Source organism: Ammospiza caudacuta, chromosome 4 (assembly GCF_027887145.1).
Source record: "Ammospiza caudacuta isolate bAmmCau1 chromosome 4, bAmmCau1.pri, whole genome shotgun sequence".
Classification (NCBI taxonomy): Eukaryota; Metazoa; Chordata; class Aves; order Passeriformes; family Passerellidae; genus Ammospiza; species Ammospiza caudacuta.
The window spans coordinates 57,102,181-57,127,240 of NC_080596.1; the positions used below are offsets into that span (position 1 = coordinate 57,102,181).

The window sequence follows — 25,060 nt, forward strand, 5'->3', positions numbered from 1 at the left end:
TATACTTAAAATTTCACCTATATAAAAGAGAAAACTTTAATACAAAACAATAATCATCATCATCATCATCAAATATCAAAGGATAATAAAAATGCAATGAGACACAGAAAACTGCAGCTCCTTTTGTATTCTGAAAAATAGTTTTAGCTTTGAAAATAAAATTTTACTGGTATATTAGAACATTTGAGAGGTCAAACCCCATAAACAAAATTTCACTCACTGGCTTTAGATGTTGCATTTGTCTCAAACATTTATATTTTTCTTGCAAGATTTATTTTCATAAACTATATTTTTCCAGTGTACCAGACAATAAAATGCACCTGCTCAAACTTCTTTTTCTGTTGATATAAAAATCTGTCCTGTATTTCTGCACTTCCAATTTGCTTCATGGTAGGTTTTATCAAAACAGCTAACTCCCTCCTATGCACGAATAGTCTGAGATAAGGATTTTTGTCAGATGTTGTTTGCATCCAAAATTAACTTGATGCTGAAATTAATACAGAAATAACATTCTGCCCACCACATGCAGCAGAAGTTTCCCTGTATTTACGCACACTTGAATCATAAGTGTTCTGGTTTCCTTGCTTTGAGTCGAGGACTAGAAACTTGAGTACCAGAGGGAAAGATAAAATTAATGATCCAATTTGGGATTCTACTTACACCTCTATAAATCAAGAGTGATTCCACTGACTTGAGTGGAATAACTAGCAACAACATCTGCTAAATGCTTCTGGATTTTCTCCTGCTAAGACAGACAAAGGAAGGAGTTACTTTTAACCTTCTCCAGAGACACCTCCTGATCCTGAGTATCTCACTGGATTTGTTCACAAAAATCCCATCAGTCACACTGCTTTATGTATTGGCCAAGGTTTTTTAAAGTAGTAAAGAAACCCAAGCATGAAGAGCTGCTCCATGTCTATTGGAGGTGGGAATCCTATGAAATTTAATGGATCTGATGAATTATCAGGTAAACTATTTAAGGAATGGAAAGACATTTAAGACAGTAACCAAATTCTTTGCACAGATCTCTCCAAGGTCTAAGACAGAGAGTAATCACACAAAACTAAATGCTTATGAACTAAATGCTTATGAAATGCTTTTTTTTTTTGAAGTAAAATGATAATTCAGAAGTGCCAGATCAGTTTGGCTGCATTAGAGAGGGAACTCAGGTGACCAACACGTTCTACTGATAGAGAGGTTTACACTGCAAGGATGGCCAGTGCCTCTGCATAATCTTTCCAGGCCAGACACTCAGTGTCCTCTCATTAGTGATTTTGTTGGTCAATCAAGAGTTTTACTGACATGAGAGAAGCATCTCCCAGTTGCTTCTGGTAAAGATTCATTCCTGTGATTTTGTGTTATTTAGGAAACTGGCTACACACACTGAACATATAAATAATGTTTGCTTTTGGTGCTAATATAGCCTAAAAAGAAAAAATTCTTGTTGTTCTTTGAACATGTAAGTAGAAAAGGCACTAAACAGCTTTTTTAAGACTCTAACAACTTTGAACCTCTTCAGATTAACAAAAGAAAGGGGGAAAACAAATATATAAATCTTTTCAACCAAGGTTATTACAGATTACAATGTATTTCATAGCTGCCAAGTCATGGATTGCAGAAGAAAAACCAGCCACAAACAGCACACCTCTCAATACAGTATTTAGTTCTGCTTCCATAAATCTTCTGTTTCTTTTGTCACAATTTGAGACTAAAACATCATTGTTAAATAAAGTAAATAAGTAAATGACTCCTACCTGATATAGCTGATAAGACTCCAGACTGTAATACTGCTGTTCCCTAAAGAAAACAGAAAATTTTAGAATGAAATATCTCTACAAGTAGAAACCTGACAAAATATAGAAGGTATATAAAAGTAGAATGGAGGGGAGGAAATCAAAAATGTGGCCAAGATTTCATTTGTGAAAGAGAAAAACATCTCACAGCATTCCAGAAAATATTAGATTTTACTTAACAAAGATGCAAAAATGCCAACAGAAGTTTGATGTGTGAAATTACAACAGATATGGGACACAGTTAAAGTATCATTCAAATTATAGGAAAGACAACAAATAACTAGAAGAATCACCTTTGATTAGATAAAGAAATGAGCCTGACATAAAAAAAAAGCAGTGTTTTGTTATTAAGTGATTTTTTTCAGTCTCTAAGAATGTTTTCATTTCCCTTTTCAGTACATCATATTCTGTTATTTCTGCAACTCTGAGGCCTCCAGCTGCAATCGTCTGTAAGGCAGAGGGTTCAGTAACAGTGGCAACAGAAAAGGCAACTCAGCAGAAAGAACAATAGAGAGATGTAAAAGATGCCTTTTATAATTCTACAAAACACAGCAAAACATGGTTTTTCCTGTAGGAGAACCTTTTAAAATTATTATGGCATCATGTACAAATGTAAGTGCATGGTTTTCAAATACAGAGCATAATGCAGATCTCAACCCACCCTGTGATTACATCAGAGGAGAAAAGGGGTAAGTGACCTCACTCAAATCATATGCTTTTGTCACACCTGCTATGACACCCAGACAAAAACTAACATGATTACCTAAGGCCTGCATGCCTCCTAGTATTACTCATAAATATAAGTTAAATAGCCTCATATAAGCATGTAATCTTTTGTCTGTGACCCAGGAGCTGAGTGCTGGGGTCTGTGATGCCTGGCCCCAGCCACCCCAGCAGCACAGCACCCTCAGTAAGCAGATATGCACAGTCTGTGTGTCACACACCAGGAGTGCATGGCCAGGGCTATTTTGGCTCTGGTACTGATCTGCCTGCTGTCAGATGACATTCATTTTTTATGTTCTGCTTCCAAATATCTTGGGTAGAGTTCAATGAGTGATGTTAGGAGAACCCAGTGGTTTCATATGCTGGGTCATTATCCACAGATTAGCTTGATTTCCCTAAAGAGCTAAATAGAACTTAAGCCTGGCATTTCTTTCTGTATAACAAATAACCACCATGGCATATAATCCTTTTCATGATCAAAATGGGATTTTCTTTTCCCTTTTCTGTGTATATTTGGAATATCTTTGCCTTCCTCTCACCTTTTTTTTTAAGCTTCATTTTATTATATTCAAACTTTCACTCATTTTAAATTTCATTAAATATGTGATTGATCACACCGGTTCTCATAAAAAAAAAAAAATCAGCAGTTAAAAATACGGTCCCACAGGAAGAAGAGCAGGCCTTCCCATATCTATACAACTTTTCAGTTTACTGATTACATACCTAATCCTGCTTTTGGTGCTGCTTATGGGAGTTTTAGTCTTTGGGTCCAAGACCAGCCCAAAAATTCCAGATCATCTAATATAACCTCCACAGCATGGAGCAAAGATACTGCACTGCACAGTTCCCTGGCTATAGAAGAAGTTTTTCCAGATTCATAGTGACCAAAAGCACCAGAACAGCTTTGCAAGCTCACCTCTGTGGCATAAAAAGGAGCCAGAAACTTGCCAGTTGGATGAATAAAAAACAAACAAACAAACAAACCAAAACACAAAAAAAAATTGTCTTAAAACTAATTCTTCCCATATTGGCTATGATAGATAGCTGATCAATATTAACCAAGCATTTTCACAGAGCCAAAATATTTTTGTTTCCTATTTTTCCTCCTAAAAAGGAGTAACCTACACTTCCAAGAAAAAGCTCTGTAGGTTTGAATGCTGAGCAGAGCTCCATGATCACTGGCAAGAGGAATGAAATGCCAGTCACCTGAGAACTGTGCCAACATTTCAGACACACCTCATCAGCCACAGCTTATGTAATTCCCTCTGTGTATCTTTAGAAATAAAGCTTTTCTTTCAGCTCATCTAAGTTTGGCAGCTTTTTATAGCTCCATTATTCTGCACCTACTGAGAGTCAGAGTTCTCAGCACAGGGAAGATGAACCTCTTGGAGCAGGTCCAGAGCATGGACAGAAAATGATGGGAGGGCTGGAGCACCTCTCCTTTCAGGAAAGGCTGAGAGTGTTGGGCTTGTCCCTGGAGAAAGGAAGGCTCCAGGGAGACCATGGAGCAGCCCTTCAGTACTTTTAGTATAAGAAAGATTGGGACAGACTTTTTAGCAGATTGTGTTGTGATAGGAAAAAGGGTGATGGTTTTAAATAAAATAAGATAGATTTAGCCTGGGTGGTGAAACATTTGCACAGGTAACCCAGAGAAGTCATGGATGTCCCATCACTGGAAACATTCAAGATTAGGCTGCAGAGGGCTCTGAGGAGCCTGACCTAATGGAAAGTGTTCCTACTCAAAGCAGAGGAGTTAAAGTAGGCGACCTTTAAAGGTCCCTTGCAGCACAAAATAGTTGTGCTTTTTAGGTCTCTCTTGCTTTAGTCTAAGCACATATCTGAAGTTTTGCCCCAATCTGAGTCCTCAAACATGAAGAAGAAAAGCTCAACATAAATTAGAGGCTCCCAGATTTGTCTTGTTATGAAACAGGATTTTGTACTTGACTGTAATAGAAGCAAGTATTTACTTTGGGAGATTTTTATTCTGCACATTCCAAAAATGCACTCATAAACAAAGGCTTGATTGCAACATTGGCCAAATGCTTCATTTTTGCAGAGAAGATGATCTAGATTGTTTTTTCTCCTCTCCCTCCCTTTATGTTAAAGCTATTATGTAGTAACAAGGCTACACAAAATATCCAGTTTTTCAACAGGAAACCATGAAAATCATGATTCAAAATTCCCTGGGTTCCTGAAAACCAGGAACTGTGAGCAGACGTCTCCAACAATGAACAAACACTCTCCTGCATGCTGTGGGTAGCTGGTGGCAAATCATCACAAGCCTCTGACTGCTTCACATAGTTTGTGTGCAGAGGGAGGCAGCAGATTACAGTCACATAATATAGTTTATTACAATCAACTTGAACGATCAGAAACTTCTCAAAGGAGTAAAGGGCTCAATGAGAGATCCTGAATGAAGATTTTGAAATCAGTGTCACAAAGAGAACTTTAAAGTGCTTTTAGAGAATGGAAGAGAAAAAGTACGTGTAAAGTTCTGCAAAGCTCACATATTTCAGCAAAAAGGAGCCGGTCTCTAATGAAAGTGACAGTTCTAGTACTTTTCTTGTAAGGATTAAAGACTGTGATTTATTCTATTATTCGAAATCATAATAAAATATAAAGCTTGAATGCTTAGGCTGTCACAAGAAAAACAAAGTTCCCAGGAAAGGTCAATAAATACAGTCACATGGAGCAACCTTTAAAGGTTATCTGCCTTGCTGGGCTCTTTCACCCAGCAGTTGATCAGGCTCAGAAGAAAAGATACAAAATTTTTAACTCTATGATCCTTTCTAACAACTCCAATGAAACAAACTCCTGCCCATAGCATGTTTCATTGGTGCAGGGCTCTAATTTCAGCCACAAACTCCTGATTACTCAGCTTCATCTGTGACAAGCCCACTGCCAACTACAGAAGGACTGCTGAAGTCAGTTTAGAAACATCTCCACTTGCTCAGCCAAGCCCAAACATCAGCTATTTTATGAGGCATGAAGCTGGGAATTTCAGTGCCTCTAGCAAGCCGTGGGCTGTGCCAAATTAAAATATACCCCTGCATAAAATACCCCCCTGTTAAAATATACCCCTCTATATTTTTTATTTTTATATATATATATATATATATATATATATATATATATATATATATGAGCTCTGCTCATCTACAAGGTACAGGTCTTGTTTAAGAAACAATCAAAAGTATTGTTTAATTCTAGTCCAGATTTGTGTCGCTTTCTTCTAATGTTTTTTACAGAGGCCTCTGCAGTTGTAATTTTTTTTAAGCTTCTGTTGAGAGGCATCTCCTGCTCCCTGCTCTGGGCTTCCCAGCTGCCTGCAGCCAGGAGTCTCTTGTCACACAACCAGACCACAACCATTAACATCAGAACATGACCATTACCTCCCAAAATGACACAACTTGCCTAGAGCATACTCGGAAGCTGTCCACTCATGGGAGAGAAAGAGAGGCTGGGCTGAGTTCCCTACCACGAAAGCCAGTAGCTGGATCCCTCTGCCAGGCAGCAGAAATTCACAAGGTCGATTCTCAGTTGCAACACTGAAGGGTCAAATTTCAAGCTCTGCTACTGGTAATATATGAGCCCACAGGGAAACTGACACAGCAGCAAGGCACATGATTTGCTCTTGTCTTTGCCTTTTCAAAACCAGACCTAGAATTACTACAAGGACAGTCACACTAGGAGTGTGCTGAACAACTGCACTGTAATGCAATTACATGGTCACATACCAGTTTGTCCATGGGACATCTGTTTCCTTCACTGCATGAGAGAGACACATGTGTGGCTACAAGATGGCATGAGCAACAGTAAATCTGTCAATTCCTCAACACTGAGGAGCTTAACTTTCCAACCTAAACCACATCCTTTTAACATCACACACATATCTCATTATGCACAGAAGTATTCTAGAGGAAGCAGCTATGCAATGCCGTCAAAGGCATATAAAATACCTGGTGTAAACACATCAGTGATGTTTGTGTCTGTCTCCAGGCATTGCTACAAGCCAAGCTTGCATACTTGCTAGACAAAAATATAAGTCAGGAGAATATACAGCTGGCCCAAAGCAGCAACACTCAGCCCGGGTCAATAGCAAAGTCTGAAGGCACAAAACACCAAACCCTCCTAAACTGTCCTAGCAGCAATATCAGCTATCTTGTGATTACAGAGACATGCCCAAAACTACAAGTTATAACACATAAATAAAATAAGGACACTCTGCCGCCTCTGTCAAACTGAGGGTTTGGGGTTGTCTTACCATTTCTAACTGATTTCATAAGGTTTGAGTTTCTCATGGTTTCATTTGATATAATGGCTCCAGATCAAACAAAATTATTCAATACTTCCATGAATTTGAGGGTCTCTCCTCTTTAACCATGGGTAAAATTCAGAAGCACTGGTTTCTATACAGGCAGAAGCACTTCATTATTTCATAGAGATTTTGTAGGGATAAATATAGTGACAATCTGCAGAGAGAGAGGCTGCAGTAGCAAACCCTCTAGGGAGAGCTGTATAAGAAACTCAGATGGAAAGATGGACACTAATGATTATGAATATTGCTGAAGGGATGAGCTCATCTAAGATTCTGAAGAGATCTCACAGGACAAAGACACTGAAGTACAGTCAGAGAACACTTCACCCCTGGTTCATGATACAGGAGGACTTTTCACAGCAGGAGCCAGGACTAGGCTGAACAATTCCACCAGAGGAAATGGCTACACCAGACACAGCAAATTGCCTCTGAAACCAGTTTTAATCCAATGTATTTGATAAACACAGGCAGAATGTTGGAGGAGTTAGAAGACTGGAACTAAAAGTAATTATTCATGAAAAATAAAAACACCATATGTAAATTTCACAAGATATATTCCTCAAACTTAACAGCATCTCCTGATTTCAGAGCACAGAACCCTAAACAAACACACCTGTGAATTGATGCTGAGTACATAATGCAATGCATTAACCTCAGCCTTCACTGCCTCATCTTTCACCAGATATCTCATAATAATCATTCTACCATTCAGGGCATGAATGACTCCTTACACAATTGCCATTAAAATAAACCACACTCAGCTCAGAAGTGATAAATGCTTTCTCTCCAGCTGTGAGATCTAAGAACAAAGGCAAATAGCCCAATACAATCTGAAGTTCAGTATTTCAGATATTCTTAGGGCCAAGATAAAGACAACAAATTCTTCCAGGTAATTAGAATCATCTACATTGTTCTCCCCAACTCCTCAAGTGAGCTGTCCTGATTTACAGTAGCAGATGATGTTCTGCACTTTTATGAAAAAGAACAATTTTTAATTTAAGCATTAAGACACATAGCAGATTTTCCAATTCAAAACAGTGCTGTCAGCTTTCTAGAGACGTTTTCATAGAAACATTACATTCCCTTTTCCAGAGCATTGCTCAGCTCAGCTCTCCTGAGGCAGAGACAGAAACTCCTGCTGCAATGCCAATGCACAAGAGACCAAATACACTTTTCCAGACTGTTCCATGTCCAGCAGGGCATCCACAGCACTGCTTTAGCCAGTCCCATTTCCACAGGGGAGCACAAGTGCCCTTCCTCAGCCAGCACCTGAATCACAGCAAACACTGTAACTTTAGCCATGCAAAGAGAGAAGCTGCATTTCTGTTTTAGAAGTTGCAAGTTCTTTATGACGAGATGCTTGTGAACAATAAAAATCAACATTAATAGGTTATACATTTGTATTCTTATAGAAAGACAGTAAAATGACAGGCACTTTTGCTTGCAGCTGTATTTCACCATGAAAGAATATTTCAAATTTAATTCAGTGGTAACTGGAAGGAAAAAAAAAAAAACTTTCCTATTTATGTTTAAAAAATACTTTTTTTAAGAGAGACTGGTACTTCTAAAGTCTTGTCAAGTGGAATGGAAACAAAGTAATGTACACAAAGTCAGAGGCTTCAATTCCACGTACTCTGGTTTCATATATCCCAAATTCCAACAGGGGGTAGCATTACACTTCTGCAAGAACATTTGTTATTGAGAATACACTCAGTTTCCCCACATTCGATAGTCTGAGCTTCCTTGTACAACAGATCTGTTAATTTCCACTCATTCTGCACCCAAGGAAACCACACAAGGCAGAGACTCCAGCAAAACTCCCCCACTACTGAAACTGAGGTTCAGATGGGCCCAAGCAGGTATGAAAACCATATTTGACTCTGTGCAAACAATCAGTGTGTGCCTCTCAGCTCGTTCTTCTTACTCTGCACATAACACAAGCAGGAGAGGCAAGGTGCTCACAGATGGAATGCAACCCCTCACATGATCCACTCCCTCTGCATTTTCAAGTTCACAAGACTGACTGTGCCCCCACTGAGCACCTGAGTTCTGCAGAAACACCTGTGAACACCTGGCCAGTGGGAAGTACTGCTGTACATTTTCTCAGAACAGCACAGCCCAATAGAAACCACAGAGCTCTGAGTCAGAGCATTAACCCATTTCAAGGTAGTCAAAGTCAGTACAAAAGTACTATGGAGCAGGAAGCCTGGAGAGGCTGAAAATAAACAAGAAGGACCATCACTAACATATGGACCTATGGACACACGTGCTCACAAAGGGATTCAGGTGGCCTTGCTCTTGTGGTTAGCAAAGCAGCAATTTATGGAAAATTTACACACAAAAGTGCATGAAGTATAGCTTTACCCAAGTTTTCTGCTTGCAACAAGATTTAAAATCCAAGCCAGCTATTAATGAAGAAAAGGGATCACTTTTTGCAAATAAAGAGTTCAACTCTACAGCTGAAGTGACAGTAAACAGAGAAGGACTCAAATGAAAACATTTCAAAAGTTGGCAAAGTGAAATCTCAGATCTTAGAGACAAATTAAACCTGCCCCTGTGGGGTCTTTACAGATAGAAAAAGTTAAGCTTTAATTATCATATTGAAACATTCACCTGAGGAAAGCCCCAAGTCCTTTTCTTCCTCTATTTCCCCAAAGACTGTTGCTCCACAGTGTGAGCTTATCTTCTGCTGGCACTAAAAATACACTTGTGCCTATCTTGTAGCTGATGGAGCTATGCCAATTTACATTAGACTAGTTACTTGATTCCTTCCTTCCAGCCCATTCCACAGAAAGACACAGAGAAAAGAATCCTTGTTATAACCTGTGCATCCTGTTCCACAAAGAGAACTAGAGTGGGCTTAATTATGGGCCTATGAAGAACAAAAATGAAAGCCTTGCAATATGATCTTCACATTCATTTTCCTCCTTTTTCAACCTCACATTTAGAGCTATAGTTAGTCAACTTCCAGAAAAACGTATTAACAAGATAATCAGTGATCATCACAAAGAAATGGATGGAAGAAGAAGGACAAATAAGGGAGGAAAAGCTCAAAATAGTAAAATTAAGACAAGTGTTTTTCTTTATCCCCAGCCCATCACTGAAATTATGGTTTGTCAAAAGTAATGAAACTATAATTAAGCTGCACAGCTTCAAAGTATAGAGATATTTAACTATCCATGGGGGCTGCTCCCAGGCTTCTTCTATATCAGAGAGCAGTGCAATAAATTATTGGGCACAATTATATTTGTAGTTTTTTCCAAAGTCTCCTACAGTAGTTATCTCCACAGCACGTGTGTTCTGCTTGACTTTGTGTCTCCAGGAATGAGATGAATCAGCAAACTTCATCTGGAAATGTTTTCCTTGTGCTACAGGGGATTCAAGTGTACAGTTACCAGCCCTGATATAGCCCACTTAGCACTTCTCTGTCCTTCTAATAAACTAGATCTGGAAAAGGTTTCTATTTCCTTAATATTTTCCAGGCTCAAATTTCTAGTACATCCAGAATTGCTTCCAATCAGCATTGAATTAGCAGAGGATTCCACAGAATCCAGACTACTGCAGAGGATGTGGCTAGGGGAGAGGGAACACAGCCAGAGTTCATGTCCCACTGATTCCCAGCTGTTGAAACAGTCATTTTAGTTGACTGACAGCTGGCTGCTGCATTTTATCCTGCAAATAACCCTTTATCCTCATGTGACAAGACTTAAGAGCACAAAGTCAACTTCAGAGTCCCTTTTCCATCTATACTTTGAACTCGAATTGGATTGAACTTCTGCAGAGAAAGTCCCAAGGTCTGCTTTCTTTCGTCTACCCTGTTTTTGGAAGAAAAATCATGGAAAGACATGGAAGATAACTCCAAGGAGGACATACAAGCAGAGCTTGCATGCAGTAAAGGCAATTTACTGCAGCCTAGAAGTCCTATATATGACTGCTATTCGCTCACACATCCTGGCTTTCATTTATCATATTAGTCACATTTATTTTGACCTTAACATCCTCATCCCACCCGAGGAAGTTCAGTCTAACTTTGACCCACATACAAAAATTTTGCATTGTTTTATTGATGCATCAAATTTCCCTGGAGATGAACCAGAGGGGACAAAAAACACACAGTAGCTCCATATTACATTTTCCCCTGCACTTCTATCCTACACTCACAGGTTGAATTATTGACTGAAGTAAGATAGTTTTTCAAGGCACAAAATGTTGTTACACTAGCAGGGATGGCCAGAATGCAAGGAAGCACTTCCCTCTGCAGTGTCATTTAGGAATGGAACAGAAAAGTTTGTGTGAAACTGGTAAAAAGAGCTTTATTCCCACTTAAAGATTTACTCAGTTGGTCAGGTGAAGTAACTGAGGTTTCACTGTGTTCACCTTGGTTCTTACCCAGAGTTCCTACATTTCAAAACTAAGTTTAGCCAGAACCATGGGAACTCATTTGGGTTAATTTGCTACCAAAAACATTGCTCCAGAAGTTCCCTGCAGTCATCTGCTCTCACACCTCCTACTGGGGAACAGCTGAGTTTTACCTAATCCCTGTTTGGGCAAAATGGCTTTTGATCTAATAGAGAAATTGGGGGGGGGGGAAAGTCATTGCACCCAAAAAAATTTGCAAAATTACATTTTATGCAAGATGCTTCTCCGTAAGGGTTTTAGAGAAGAATACATTGAGAAAACATAATACCAGTATAGTCTTTTCCTCCCTCTGTTGTTGCAACTTGGCTTGAAGTTCAAGCATATCCTCAAGCATTTTCTTGATACCTTGCACCTTTCTGAATGCTAAAAAATCAGTCAGCCCTCAGGCTAATCCCATTCTTAGAAAGAACTGATCTTCAACTGCCATGTCCTCAGTCTCAGATTTTCTGAATCAACTGAGTTTAAGGCTCCAACATTCATAACTTTTTTCTGTTAACTTTAGTTCTTGAAAGACACCATTCTTCAAGCTCAATTTCAGATACAAAAAAAATCTCTTGAAATAACTTATGCAGTACCAATGCTTTGTGGTCTTTCATTAAATAGAAAACAGCTTTCAACTGTTTGTTGAAGTTATAAAAATTATTAATAGACTTGCCACAATTTAAAACAATAATTGTGGAGCAGCTGCTTCATCCTGGCAGGTTGATTTTTCCTTTAGCAACTCTCATTAATGACTTCCTTTTCTGTCCACAGTTCTCTAAAAAGGCAAACAAATTTTCTGTCTCTCTCACTACCATGTGGACAACATTGCATTTAACATAATCTTTAGCACTTGGACAGAATTTTCAAGATCCAAAGTCCTGTACAAACATCATCCCATCAGACAACAGCCCAGGGAAAGAAATACAGATATCACAGATAGAGTGAGGTAAGCTGGTCACAAGAAAACCCTGGCACAAAATCCCTGCATCAGTCCAAATCTCAAGCTGCTTTCCTCTCTTTACAAAGTGAGACAGTGCCCAAAACACCACTCTGCCATCACAAACTCCTGCCAGCAGCCTGTCTGCATAGACAAGCAGCTTCATAGCATGGTGGGCAGGTTTGTCAGATGCACTCAACACTAAGCCAGGCAGAGCAAGAACACCACCAGATTGCAGTATGGATTCTTTCTGTATTCCCTCAGGTCCAGAGCAGTCAATTCCACTCTTCTACTGTGGGACACGGTATGAAATCTGCCTGTTTTAAATATCAAAGGTTCATCTTATTTGTTTTAACTCACATGCAGCCCCAATCTCTAATGAAGTGAACATTTTACCCATATTGATTCAGCGGCCTTGCTTCCAGGAGTGTCAAAGGAAAGGAGATGAAGTCTGCACAAGACTTCTGCTCAACTCAGAGGAACATTTTGGTCAGAACTATACAGTTGCATGAGGGGTAAATTTGACAGTCTTTTCCTCCTTATGAGCTTCTAAAGAATTCTCTCTCCTTTCTCCTCTAGACAAGTTCCCTGGCATTTCAGCAGAAGCATTCAGAACTTTGCATAACAAAACAATAAATAAAATCTCAATGAACTTTAAAAATAGTCCATCCTAAAAACTGGTAGGCATTTTTCTATCAGAATGGCTTTTGCACATTTACTACCTTCTTTGCCTATGGGAAGCATTCATTCAGGTCTGAACACATAAATATATTTCAGTGATTCATTTCTCAAATTGGTTTCAGTATAATGAAACCATGGAGCAGGTTCAATGGAGTAGGTAATAAACCATTTTCTATTCAGTAGATTTGTTGCCACATATTTTCATGCTAACAAATCCCAAAATTGCATTACCCATAGGAAGATGTTGTTACCATATTATTACATTTCACAAACATAATAGATGGAAAAATTATGTGTTCTTTATGACTAAAGTAATGTAACTTGGAATAGGGTCGAATATGACAAACAGTAAGGATTTGCCTACACCACAACACAACCAACACCTTCAGATATAATCTGATTACAAGTAATTACAACTCACTGTAACTCTGCTGACATGTTATCAGCTAGACTGAAAGTACTTCCATGGATATCCTGAAGTAATAAGTATATTGGGAATTTGAATTACCAAAACTAATTCCACTCCTATATCTTGTCCTGAGTTGTGGACCAGCTTGTTTAATGTTGTTGGAACACATTTCAACCTTCTAATTTGCATACTTCCAGTTTAAGTGGTTCTGTCACAAAAGGTTGGTTGGAAAGGTCACACCCCTACTGAGCATCTATTTTCAGTCCTCTCATCTACTCCCAGGGAGCTGCTGTCAGCCCTCCAGACATCCCATCTAAGTGATTGCTATCCTACTGACACTCACCAGTTCCTTCTGAGCCATGCAATTACTTTGATATCACTGACTGTTAATCAAAACAAAATATTTCCTGCATAGTCTTTTTAATGCACAACCTTAAAAATAGAATGTTAGCAGACATTACAAACATTTTTCAGAAATGTAAGTCAAGGAATTGAGGTTTTTTGAAAGTAACTTTGTTTATGATCTTCCAGAAGGAGATAAGCCGTATGGGAATCAAACTTGGGAATCTTATTCCAGGGCTGCTACTGGAGTTATTCGCTTCCCCTGAGTTCAGCTCCATGTAATGTAGCTTTCCTTACATCTATGCTTTTCCTCTCTTTCCTTTCCCTGCAGGTGAATTTTTCTTTCTCCCTTTTATAAAATGAAGATAGAAAGTGTTTGCTAACACTTTGTAGGATTCTGTTGAATTTTTCCAGAAATAAATGGATTTGTATTTTGGGGGGGGGGGGGCTACATAGATTTTAAAAAGCCTTCCATTTCTCATTTTGGCCACATTCCAAGCAATCTGAAGACTCTCCTTTACAGCTGGATCAAAACCAGAAACCCCACAAACTCTACATTCCAAAGGGAATTTTTCCCAGCTTTTATTGTCATATGACTCCCCCTTCAAAGCATTTCTTTCTCTCTTCAGAAAAGCTACTGCTCCCAACAGAGGAAGAAGTAGCCATTGGTATTAGTAATAATAAAAGCTATTATCCAGCTTGATTTTATTTAGGGGAGGAAGCCAATTTTCTAGTTTGTTCATTGTGATGGGGATAGAAGGTCAATAATGGGGTTTATCAAGATCTCCAAGGCTCTCTGACAGAAAAGCAATCCAGGAACACTTGTGTTTGTTACAGAAGAATGAATTCTGCTGAGTTACACTGTCTGTATTCCCTCATGTAAGGAAGGATGCTCTCTTCTCTTGACATTGTTATCATTTCACTCACCAGTGCTTCTGTGGCAGGCACTGCTTTTCCCATTACAGACCACAGGCTGTCTTCTTCCCTTAGTGCCAAGAGCCCAAGGTGTGCCAACTGTTATTATTCCAAATTTAGATTAAAACTCTTATTCTTTGCACAAAAGTTATGAGGATTCTTTCATGATAGTTGGAGAGTACCCTGAGTACAGTTTTCTAGATAAGAGATAAGGTAACCTCTACAGGGCTGAAAGCAAGTCAGATCTGCACTGCCCTGGTAGGGTTGGCATGTCTCATGTGTTCCTGTGACATCTAAAATCCAAATTCTTACCCCTTGATCTCCTCCATGCCCACCTTTGGAAGAGCTGGGTCACTTATGTGAGCTCTTACCAGCAACAACAATGGAAAAGGAAGCTGGGTCTCTCCTTGGTTACTTGGGAGTGAAGCCTGAAAGCTGCCAAGAAGCATTAAATACTGGACAAGTTAACTGGGGAACTGGTAAGAAAAAACATTCTTCCTTTCCTGCAAGCTGACATTAGGCAATATCTCTACACGGTGCATAAGCACACCTGGATGGGAGAGGAGATCAAGAGGATGGAGATCATCTCTACAATAGACTTAGGCTCTTGACCAAAACTACAAAAAGAAAAACAGAACAAATGTAGCCTTAAACCTGACACTAAATCCACCTGTTTTATGCCCCTTTTTTCTGTCAGCTTCAACTGGAAAAAAAAATGATTGAAAAACTGACAGAAGTGATGACACTTCTTCTCATCTTTGATCTGCACAGCACTAGGTGCTTTTGTCCAGCTCCAGAAATTACTGCATTTCATTGTCAAGAGCAGCAATGATCATGGATTTCTTCTATTTCAGAAAGATGCTGTGGGTGGGCTTTAAGATACTTTTGAATTTCTGAGAAGTCTGAAGAATAACACTACTTTATTGTAAAAATTTCAGAGCCTTTTACAGTAACAGTAATGTAAGTAAAATGCCAGATGGCCAAATCATTGTCCAGTGCAGGCACCTCATTTAGTGGTGACACATGCTGGGAGATGCACATCACTGCTGGTTCATGTATCACAGTCAGGACTCATAGAAAAACAACTGGAATTAAATCTTGAAAGAAAAGAGCACAAAAGTAAGTTTTCTAATTCATGCAAAAAGCCAGCAAGACCCAGATACAGAAACCTCACAAACATATCATTCAGGTCAATAATGACCATTAATTTCCAGGTTCCTCTGAGGTGCAAACTGCTCCTGTTATAGTTCTGACAGTGTTGCTCAACTGCCCAGAGCTCTGAGATTAGAGCAGAAATACAAGCAGCAACAATGCTGTAGAAGATGACAAATGCATCCTTCTCAGCTGAGAATTTAGACAGCTTGTAGCTTTTTTAAAGGTGGGAGGAAGCATAAAATGTTACAGCACCACACGTCAATACTGTAAAAAAAAGAGATGTAAAAGATGTGCAATTACAAATAATCATGTTCCTACACTGTCAGAGAAAGCATGGAAATAAACACAGTACAAGATAAACACATAAGGTTTTCAGTCTCCTGGGGAAAGAGGTAATGACTCCCAACAGAAAAAATATAGCTAAGTTAAGGTTGTAGATAACAGTACATTGTGATTTCTTTAGTATCTGTTTTAGTACTACATTAGAAAAGTACTTGATTAAAAGCCAAAAAAAATTAAAACATTCTCAGTTACACAGATATGGCCATGTAGTCATGCAGCTGCCATTTCTCAGATTTCACTAAGAAAGTTAACACATTACAGGCCTTCTCTTTCACCCCTTTCAAAAGGAGCATCTACAATGACAGGAGAAACACTTGCTAACTCCAGGGTTAAGGGTTTGTACAGGATTTGGAGGATTAAGGCCATATTCCCAAGCCAGTGACAGGCTGCTCATGACCCTGGTGAAATTAGTACCAGGCAAGTCAGTGTAGGATGCTCTAGAGCTGAAGCCCCTTCTCTGCCTGAAGTCACATCAGCTGTGCTTCTCCCTAGGCTTAGTCCCTCTCCCTGGTCTATAGTGCGCAAGGGACACAGAGATATTCACAGTTTCTCTAGAACACAGAGACTCTGCACTCACCCAAGGCTGCAGGAGATTACCCAGCTCTGAAAGCGGGACATGGGGCTGCAGCGTCAAGCACTGCAGTAAAGAGCCATGCACATGCCACCCTCTGGAGTTGTAATGCAAAACAAAGCAGTTTCTACAGGACAGACTGAAAGAGTTAAATATCCTACCAACCAAACCAACTCCTCACTTAACCTGAGATCCATGAGCTCCCAAGGCAGCTGCCAGTCCTCCCTGGATTGTGTAGGGAAGGGTTCTCAGCCCCTCAGTGCTGTGGATCCTGCTGCCTGACAAAACCATCAAGACCACCACACTTCTGTATTTCCACTTACTACAGATATGCTGGGAGATTCAAAGTTTGAGGCACAGAGTCACTGTGGTAGCAGGAACTATACAAGTACCTCATACAGAATTTGGGACCATATTGTCCCCAACGAGGCCTTGGTATTTTAAAATCATCAACCCAAGTTGGTGGCTGAATACCAAAAGCCATTGATGACAACAGCCACAACTTCTTTTCTCCTCTATCATGGCAAGTTAACTACCAAAGCAGTACTCATTACTATATTTCTACATAAATAAGAACTCGCAGTGACATAAATATGAGTTTAGCATGAGCTAGACATACATACATGTAATTCTTACTAATAGGCACATTTGGAGCTGTCAACAGTTATTTGAGTATAACACTAAGTAGCATGAAGAGACAGCCATAAACACTCCATATTAATTCAACTTGCAAGAAGGAGGTCAGGGGACAAAAAAGCAAAGCAAAACAAAACCCAGAACTTGTCAGATGGAAAAGGACAAAACCAGTTGGAAAATACTTTTATTTTTCAGACTTCTAAGAAAATTTACAAACAATGGTGATGTAAAAAAAAAAAAAAAACTATAAAAAAGTTGACATTTCTCAAACTATAGCATCAAAGGAAGTTACAGAGCAACAAGCATACAATGAAATTCTATTCATCAAATTAGTATTAGTTAAGTAGTTAAAAACACAATAAGTAAAGTCTAATAATAAATCTCTACAGCTTACTCAGAAATTGTAACAATCAATTCTGAGCTTAAATTATACTTACAATAGACAATTAATTCACCTCTGCAATCATCTACAGCACTGAAATCATCTAGGTCAAATTACATAGCAAAAGCACACCTTGGAAATCTGTAAAGGACATCCTGAGCACAGCACAATTACATACAACAGAAAGCAAATCACCCTGCATGCTTGCTTCTTAGCCCCCAATGTCTAATATGAAATACAATAGACAAGTAATAGAAGCAATATTTAGTAACTCTTGTCATGCTGGTTCTATTTTTCATGCAGAGTGACAGAAAGGCTTCCTTGCTCTGTTTTCTGTTTGAGCCTTGGCACTTTCCCAGGTCTGTTCTCCCTGTTTTCATCACCATCTTTGTCACCAGAGGAGCAGGTGGTTGTTAACAAGTCCATCCCATCAGGACCCCCACCATGCCCATCTTCACCCTGCAACCTCTCTCCAACTCTCCACATGCTGAACTCCAACATGCACACAGACATGCCCAAAACTACAAACCTAACCTCCATGTGCCTTTTGTGCCAAAGGGCACAAACAAACTAATGCTTATAGCCTTAATTACTGCTGCAGACTCTCCTCCACTCAGGTCACTTTAAATAGTAGGCATTTAAAAGCCATTAACACAATTTAATTAACAGCTTAACTCAAAATTGCAAAGGAACTCCAAACACCAGCACATTAAAGCTTTTTGAGCACGAATTTGAATAAACATTAAAACCTGGTGTTTTCATCAACCCATAAATCAACTCTTCCTGGCCCTAACTTAAATATATTCTGTTCAAAGTACAAGGAGTAATAATTATTTTTTAGTTACAGCCTATGGATTTGTTCTTTCACTGAACTCATCAGGAGAAATGCCAAAGACAGCGTCCATTAAATACTGCTAAAATAACTCATTCATGATAGTTCAAGAGAGTGCACCAAAGGGTTATTTTTTCTTTCAAAAGTAAAAACAAACCCATGAATCATTCCATTTAATGAGACTTCTTTCGTGACTGCTTATAAATGGATTGATAAAAAAAAAAGCAGATGTACATATCTCATGCTAAAACAAAAGTTAGGAAGAAGGTTGCACCAGTGTTTATCACTAAATTTGTTTAAGTATAGACAATATCTGAAATTCTTGCCAACTTATTAGGGCAGCTAGAAACACTGTTAAACCTGACACCACTTTGTAATAAAAGATGTGGGTATTTGTCATTGGGGTCAACAGGCAGTTGTAATGACATAATTTACTTTTTTTTACTTAATGATTTTGAAGATATCCAATGGAACACTCACTTTCAGCTTCCCATCTTCCACAGATAGCCAGGGTAAGATCTGACAAATTGACATCTAAACCAACAATTCTGGTCACCCAGAAACATTTAGGCCATGTGAGCTAATTGTAGCTGAATTACTCCTTTCCTCCCTGCCTATAACAAAGCCACTTTTAAGCTTTCTAACCCCAAAGCAGAGCCCTTCCAGAAATCAGTCTTGGTTATTTTCCCCAAATTTTCCCTGACTACAGGGAGCAGCCACAGGAAGCCAACAGCAGATGTTGGCTGTGCACCCCATTGCCTGCAGCCACACTTCCAGAACTGGGCTGGAGGCCTTTGAGGGCTTGTGGTGCAGGTGGCTGGCAAGGATGGCCTTGGAAAATCACTGATTCCACTGACCACAGCCTTAGACAACTTGTCCCACAGGTGCCTCCCTACCTGCCAGGTGCTCCAGGCACATGGCACAGGAACATCCAAGGTGCTGTGATGGGGTTGTGCAAGTGGCCCAGGCAGACAGAGCTTTCCAGTTTGCAAACATGTGAAGGCACTCAATGATGCAAATGCATGAAACACCTCATGAGAGGAAAATAATCCCTCAAATTTATAACCTTTTAATTTTTCTTTCATCACCTACTAGGCATTCAAGCCCTTTCCATAGCAGTGGTTTATGTAATCTCATATTTAATTAAATGCACACACTTCAATGGCAGTGTTTAATTCTTCATGCAGAAGTCTCTCTTGCTGAATCCTTGCTTCACACATTCCCTAAATTAAGCACTCCCTCTAACCTTCCCAGCCTTTCAAGAGCTCACTAATACAAGTAGCTTTAACTTCAAGTTTAGCAAACACATTCACAAAAAAAAAAATCTTCTCTAGCATGGATAAAATCAGATACATTTTCATACAATGTATAATTGATGTATAAAGCTTACTGCCATAAAAAGACAAGAACATAGCAGGTCCAAAAAGAATTTATAAGAATATCAGTCTTAGATACTGGCAAATGTGTTTGGAAAGGCAAGTGAACCTCCACAGTTTAGGTATTAATTCTTTACACGACTGGTGATAAAAATAAATTTCTCTGCAAATAAACTGTCCTGTTTGTAGACTGTTTGTGAAATTTTGTGTACCTGCTCTAAAGTGCCTGTCATTGGCCAGTCACAGAACCAGACTGCCATGCTGACTTGGCTATCTTGTATTTCCTCAGTGAGAAACGGGTCTAACCTGGCTTCTTGTGCAAGGCATGCTCAAACTACAGGGACAAAGAAAAGGAAAAACATCAATAAAATAAAAGTATGCACTCAGATCTCCTTAAGAGCAGCACATACTATTTCACCTCCCTTCTTTCTTTGTAAATACTCACAGCAAAACAGGTCAGTGTCTTTCATGCTTGCTTGCCATTATATGACAAATCCAGTGCCTGAAAAACTTTCCTCTTTCACTTACATCTACCCAAAGCCAAAATTGGCCAATTTAAAAGTAGTGGTTGTGGTCTCTATTGTTCAGTGTTTCCATGACTAGGAACAGATTTTGAGGAAACCATGTGCTAAGCCTCTCCATTTCAGCATGAACAACAGAAAAAGTTATTACCTGTTCAGAATATAAAGGAAACAATATTACTTATGACCTACAACTTAGGTAACTTTAAATCAATCATGCTCTATTAACTAAGGCTCGTTAGCATCAGCTCAGTGTTAGGTATTTACCTTTAGTCCACCACAGATTGGACAAGATGAAAAAAGAGCTCTTGTCATCCCAGGGTGGGGGCTACATGTGTCACAGGGGTCAGCTGAGGCCCCACCAGGTGGTGACAGCTCACTACTTTTGGAGTCTGACACCTGTCCTTGTGGTTTTGTGTCTGACCACCTTGAAACAAAATCCACATATGTCTCATCACTTGAGTCCTTGCTGCTTTCTGTGAGTAAGGATGAAGGCCTCCCTCTGTGCTGGCTGTGCTCAGCTCCCCTCCGTGATTCCAAGTGTGGCAGCAGCAGTCTTGGGTCACTGGCACCTTGAGCTGGCAGGGCCTGGTCCTTGGGTAGCGTGGAATCTGCACTCTTGAGCTGCACTTCCTTAGAAGCTGCCTGTACCACACTCCTGGGTATATCATAAACGTGTCTGAGAGAGCTGGGAACCTGATACTCTGATCCCACACCTCTCTGGGACTCACTGTGAGGGCAAGTACATAGACTCTGATCTGAAGGGAAGTTCAATGGCAAGCTTAGCAATGATCCAAACTCATCACCATGGCAAATGTCTAAGCTCCCAGCATAGGAAGAGAAGCTCCCAGAGTAGGAAGAGTGACTCCCAGTAGCTATTCCACTGTCAGAAGAGCTCTGACGTCCTATTTCCTGCAGCTGTCTGGACCGCAGGGGCTTTGGAGGGGGTTTGGTGGTGCCACGTGCCCCTTCTGGAAGGGTCTTCTCTTCTCCCAGGTGAATGCCCTTGGCAGCTGCCAGCCCATGGCTCTCCTGAGAGGTGCTGGCTGAAGATTGCTCAGGCCACACTGTCAGCCTGCTCCCAACACTGACGTCCGAGTGGCTGGTATCTGAAGATGAGCTTGAAATACTCCTGTCATCTCCTGGAAAAGAAGGAAACACATCAACCTACGTTTAAAACACAATCAACAGACTCAAGCATGGCAAGTATGCACTAACAGGAAGGGCCCAGAGATTCCATCTGCTTTTTGTAAGTGGAACTGCCGTCAGGAAGCCAGAAATTCCTGCAATAACTCACAGCCCCACAGGAAAAATAAAATGCAATGGTATGTTACCTTGCCATAACCCTACCACACTGTGGAACATCATGCATTCGAGGCTAAATTCTTAAAAGTTTATGCACCAAGCTCTGCCCTTTTCAAACATATTTTACTTTCGTACAGTTAATTGGGTTGCTGTACCAAAATATAATCATACATCACTGCACAAATAAAAAAAAGGAATAATATTGCTATAAAAACGTTTACATATCTATGAACGAAAATGTCCTCTGTGATTAATTCATGTCTATATTGCAAGATAATTTCTTCAATGACAGTTGCAAGAAAGGCATTTTAGCAGGTAATTACTGCCATCATGCCAAAATTAAACACTGGCATGAAAGAGCACAAGGACAAAACATAAACATCACAAACAAATAAAAAACCAAACAAATACAAAACCACTTTCTTGTAGCACAAAGTCCTAAACTGTACATGAAGTTGGGTCGCGATTTCTGACCAGAAGAATTTAAAATAAAAAAAAAACCAGGCATGCTTATCTATCAAGTGTCATTTTTTTCTACCCATTCAGTTAAGTCTAGTAGTTATGTGCAAATTAAGAAAAACCTCAGGAAGTCTCACTGGAATTCAGTCACAAACCCCATTACCCAGCAGTGTCTGGGCCAAAGCAGCCATGGACATGTATATAAGCACATAATTAAGCTCCTGAGGATCTTCACAGGGACAATTTTTAGGCTTGTAGGCTTTACAGTCAAGAGCAAAGCAGATGTTTGGATGATCTAACTTTGGCTATTAAACAGTTCAAATGGCAGTTCAGGGCACAGGCCCTTTTACAAATCCAGTGCTAGACACCAATTCTACTTTGATACACTAACAACTCCAGAAAAGGCATGTACAGATAGCAGAGAAAAGCACAGGAGTCCTATGTGTTACTGCAAAAATCTGCCGTAAGTCTGATGTGTGAACCATACAAGTGAGTCCATCTCACAGGCTGCATTGACTAAGGTACTTAAGCAAATATCAGATTTGATGCAGACAGTTCTTTTTAAGTTTTACATGCAAGAATTCAGTAGGACTCAGCATCCTAAATGTTCTTCCTGGTTTAATAGTGCTTGATTCAAAACTCAGTCTGCTGAATTGAAAACCTCCAATGTACATCAAAGGACCTCAGACAATGCTGTTGGAGAACTGCCTCACAGGAAACATAACAAATCAAATGTCTTGACCATTTCTCTAGTATTTTTTCTTGTAAGCTCCACATCTTATAACACAGACCATACAACTTTTAAAGCCTGGGCAGGAAGGAACATAACATAGTATTTTTATTTAATTAAAGATATTTCTTACCTCCACTACCTTGACGACTTGTATGGGACAGCAAGCTCAAACGCTTTTCTAATTGCAAAGCTTCATGAGCCAATCTTTCTTCTGAATAGGCTGGGTTTGTACTTGGATCTTTAAAAAGAAACAGATAATAAATAAATAAATAAATAAATAAATAAATAAATAAATAAATAAATGAGGTAATATGGAAAATAAATAAAAAGTAAGGAAAGAGAAAAAGACATTCTTATGCTTTAAATGCTGATTGGAAAAATGTATGGCACAATCTGACTTCAAGCATATCCTGGGCATGTGCTACACAGTAACTTATAAAAGATTTTCAGAGATTATACCCAATGTCTGTAATAGTTACCACCAGGGACAGAACACTGAAAAGCACAGCACCAAAGACAATAGCTACAGAAATAATTAGCATCCATCAGGTCTAGAGAACTTGAAAGCTAATTTGACCCACGTAAAATCTGTCTTGAAGTCACTGGATTCACTGGGATTTTTAACATTCAGAAAAACCTAATTTTTCATCCTAGAAATTTACAAATCTACATCATAAAGTCAGAATCAGAGGGATTAAACTGACATCTTCCAATCCAGATCATCTATTTACAAAGACTTTGTCTTCAAGTTGGATGTTCAGACAGTCATTAAGTTCAGATGTCAGAGATAAAATAAGCAACCCCGGTGGCTCTCTGTCTTCATGTTTAAGACAAGACAAGTTAGGACAATATAAACCACTTCTACAATGTACTGTTATGGATTTTCCCCATACATTTTAGTGAGTTTGCCATTCCAGCTGAGATTATTTCATTGAAGGCAGCTCATTATATTCCAAAAAAAAAAAAAAGGCAGAAAGACAAAAAAAAAAAGCAGAATGTGGAAGTCTCATCAGTAAAACAGGCCAGTTTCCTCTAAATAATTTTATTTCCAGAAGGCAATAAAACAATAACAATAAACAATAAAACCAGATGTTGGAAGTAATCATAACGATTATCCCAAGAGAAACCTTACAGATCCCTTCAAATAGCAGCAATGAGTCTGTCATGCTCAGCAGTTGCAGAGGATAAGGTCTGCTAACTTGTTCATCATCAGAAACTTCAGTAATTCTTATTAACACACAGGGAAAGTAATTAATGACAGCAAAAACAGATTAGCTTCCTCACAACTGCTGCACTTGTATATCTGATCAAATGGGCAGCAGAAGCAAACCACAAAAACACTGAATCATTTAATGAAAGGAAAAGAGGATGAAAAAGGCTATACATTGTTGTGATTGAGTTAGTAAAACAAAAACCAGTTGGAAAGATGAAAGAAAAGTTTCATTTTCACCCCAGGTTTTTTATTTTTAAAAGACTTGGTTTTAATATTGTCAACACAGCAGTCAAAGCAAGCTCATAACCAGGGGAAGGAGCACTGCCAGCTCAGCTGAAGCTCCATGGGAGCTGCCTACATTATCAACTGCCCCAAGAAACAAACTGCCACGTCTCTCCTCTCTAATCATATTCCCTTTCTGACCTGTCCTAGGTAGGAACAGAAATGACAATGCTGAACTTTCTAACTTTTCTTTCCTATGTCAAGGAGGTTTCCATCTTTGGCAGTCTGCAATCTGGGTAAGATGAGCAGAGAAACCAAGATATACACAATCCACCTATAACAACAAACATTGGAACCCAAGGGTGTTCTAACAGGGACAAGGCAACAACGCCCATGACAAACAGGGTCTGTGACCTCTGTGTGTCCCAGCTCAGACAGAAAATAGGAATGTTTGATGTGAATTATTTGTTAGGTGTCCATTCCTATTTACACTGCAAGACAGTTACATTAGGCATTGAGTACCTCAAACCTGTGTGACTGCTTACTCAAATGTAACCCCCAGTGCTTCCATATGGACCTCTGTCAAAGGAAAGCACAACATTTGGCCACCAGCACCTATGGTGCAACACAGACATGTCCATGCAAAGATCTTCTCAGAAGCATACAGCGTTACAAGCTGCTGCCTATTTTTTTTATGTCCTCTACTCCAGTTACTTTAGTGTATCTAGTTAAATTCCTTATGTCCAAAAAGGTCCCAGAAAGATGTTCTACAAGCACTTTAAGTATAAAGTTGT

The 25,060-nt window shown here is 39.3% G+C and overlaps 1 protein-coding gene across 1 annotated transcript in view; it reads right to left on the reverse strand.

Moving 5' to 3' along the window:
- DOK7 (docking protein 7) overlaps positions 1-25,060 on the reverse strand; it is a 59,672-nt gene that overhangs the window by 16,008 nt on the left and 18,604 nt on the right. Inside the window, exons 5-7 of the mRNA XM_058803733.1 lie at positions 22,962-23,069; positions 20,602-21,476; positions 1,755-1,797 (exon numbers count right to left, since the gene is read on the reverse strand). Coding sequence (XP_058659716.1) covers positions 1,755-1,797; positions 20,602-21,476; positions 22,962-23,069 — 1,026 coding nt within the window. The remainder of the gene's footprint in view (positions 1-1,754; positions 1,798-20,601; positions 21,477-22,961; positions 23,070-25,060) is intronic.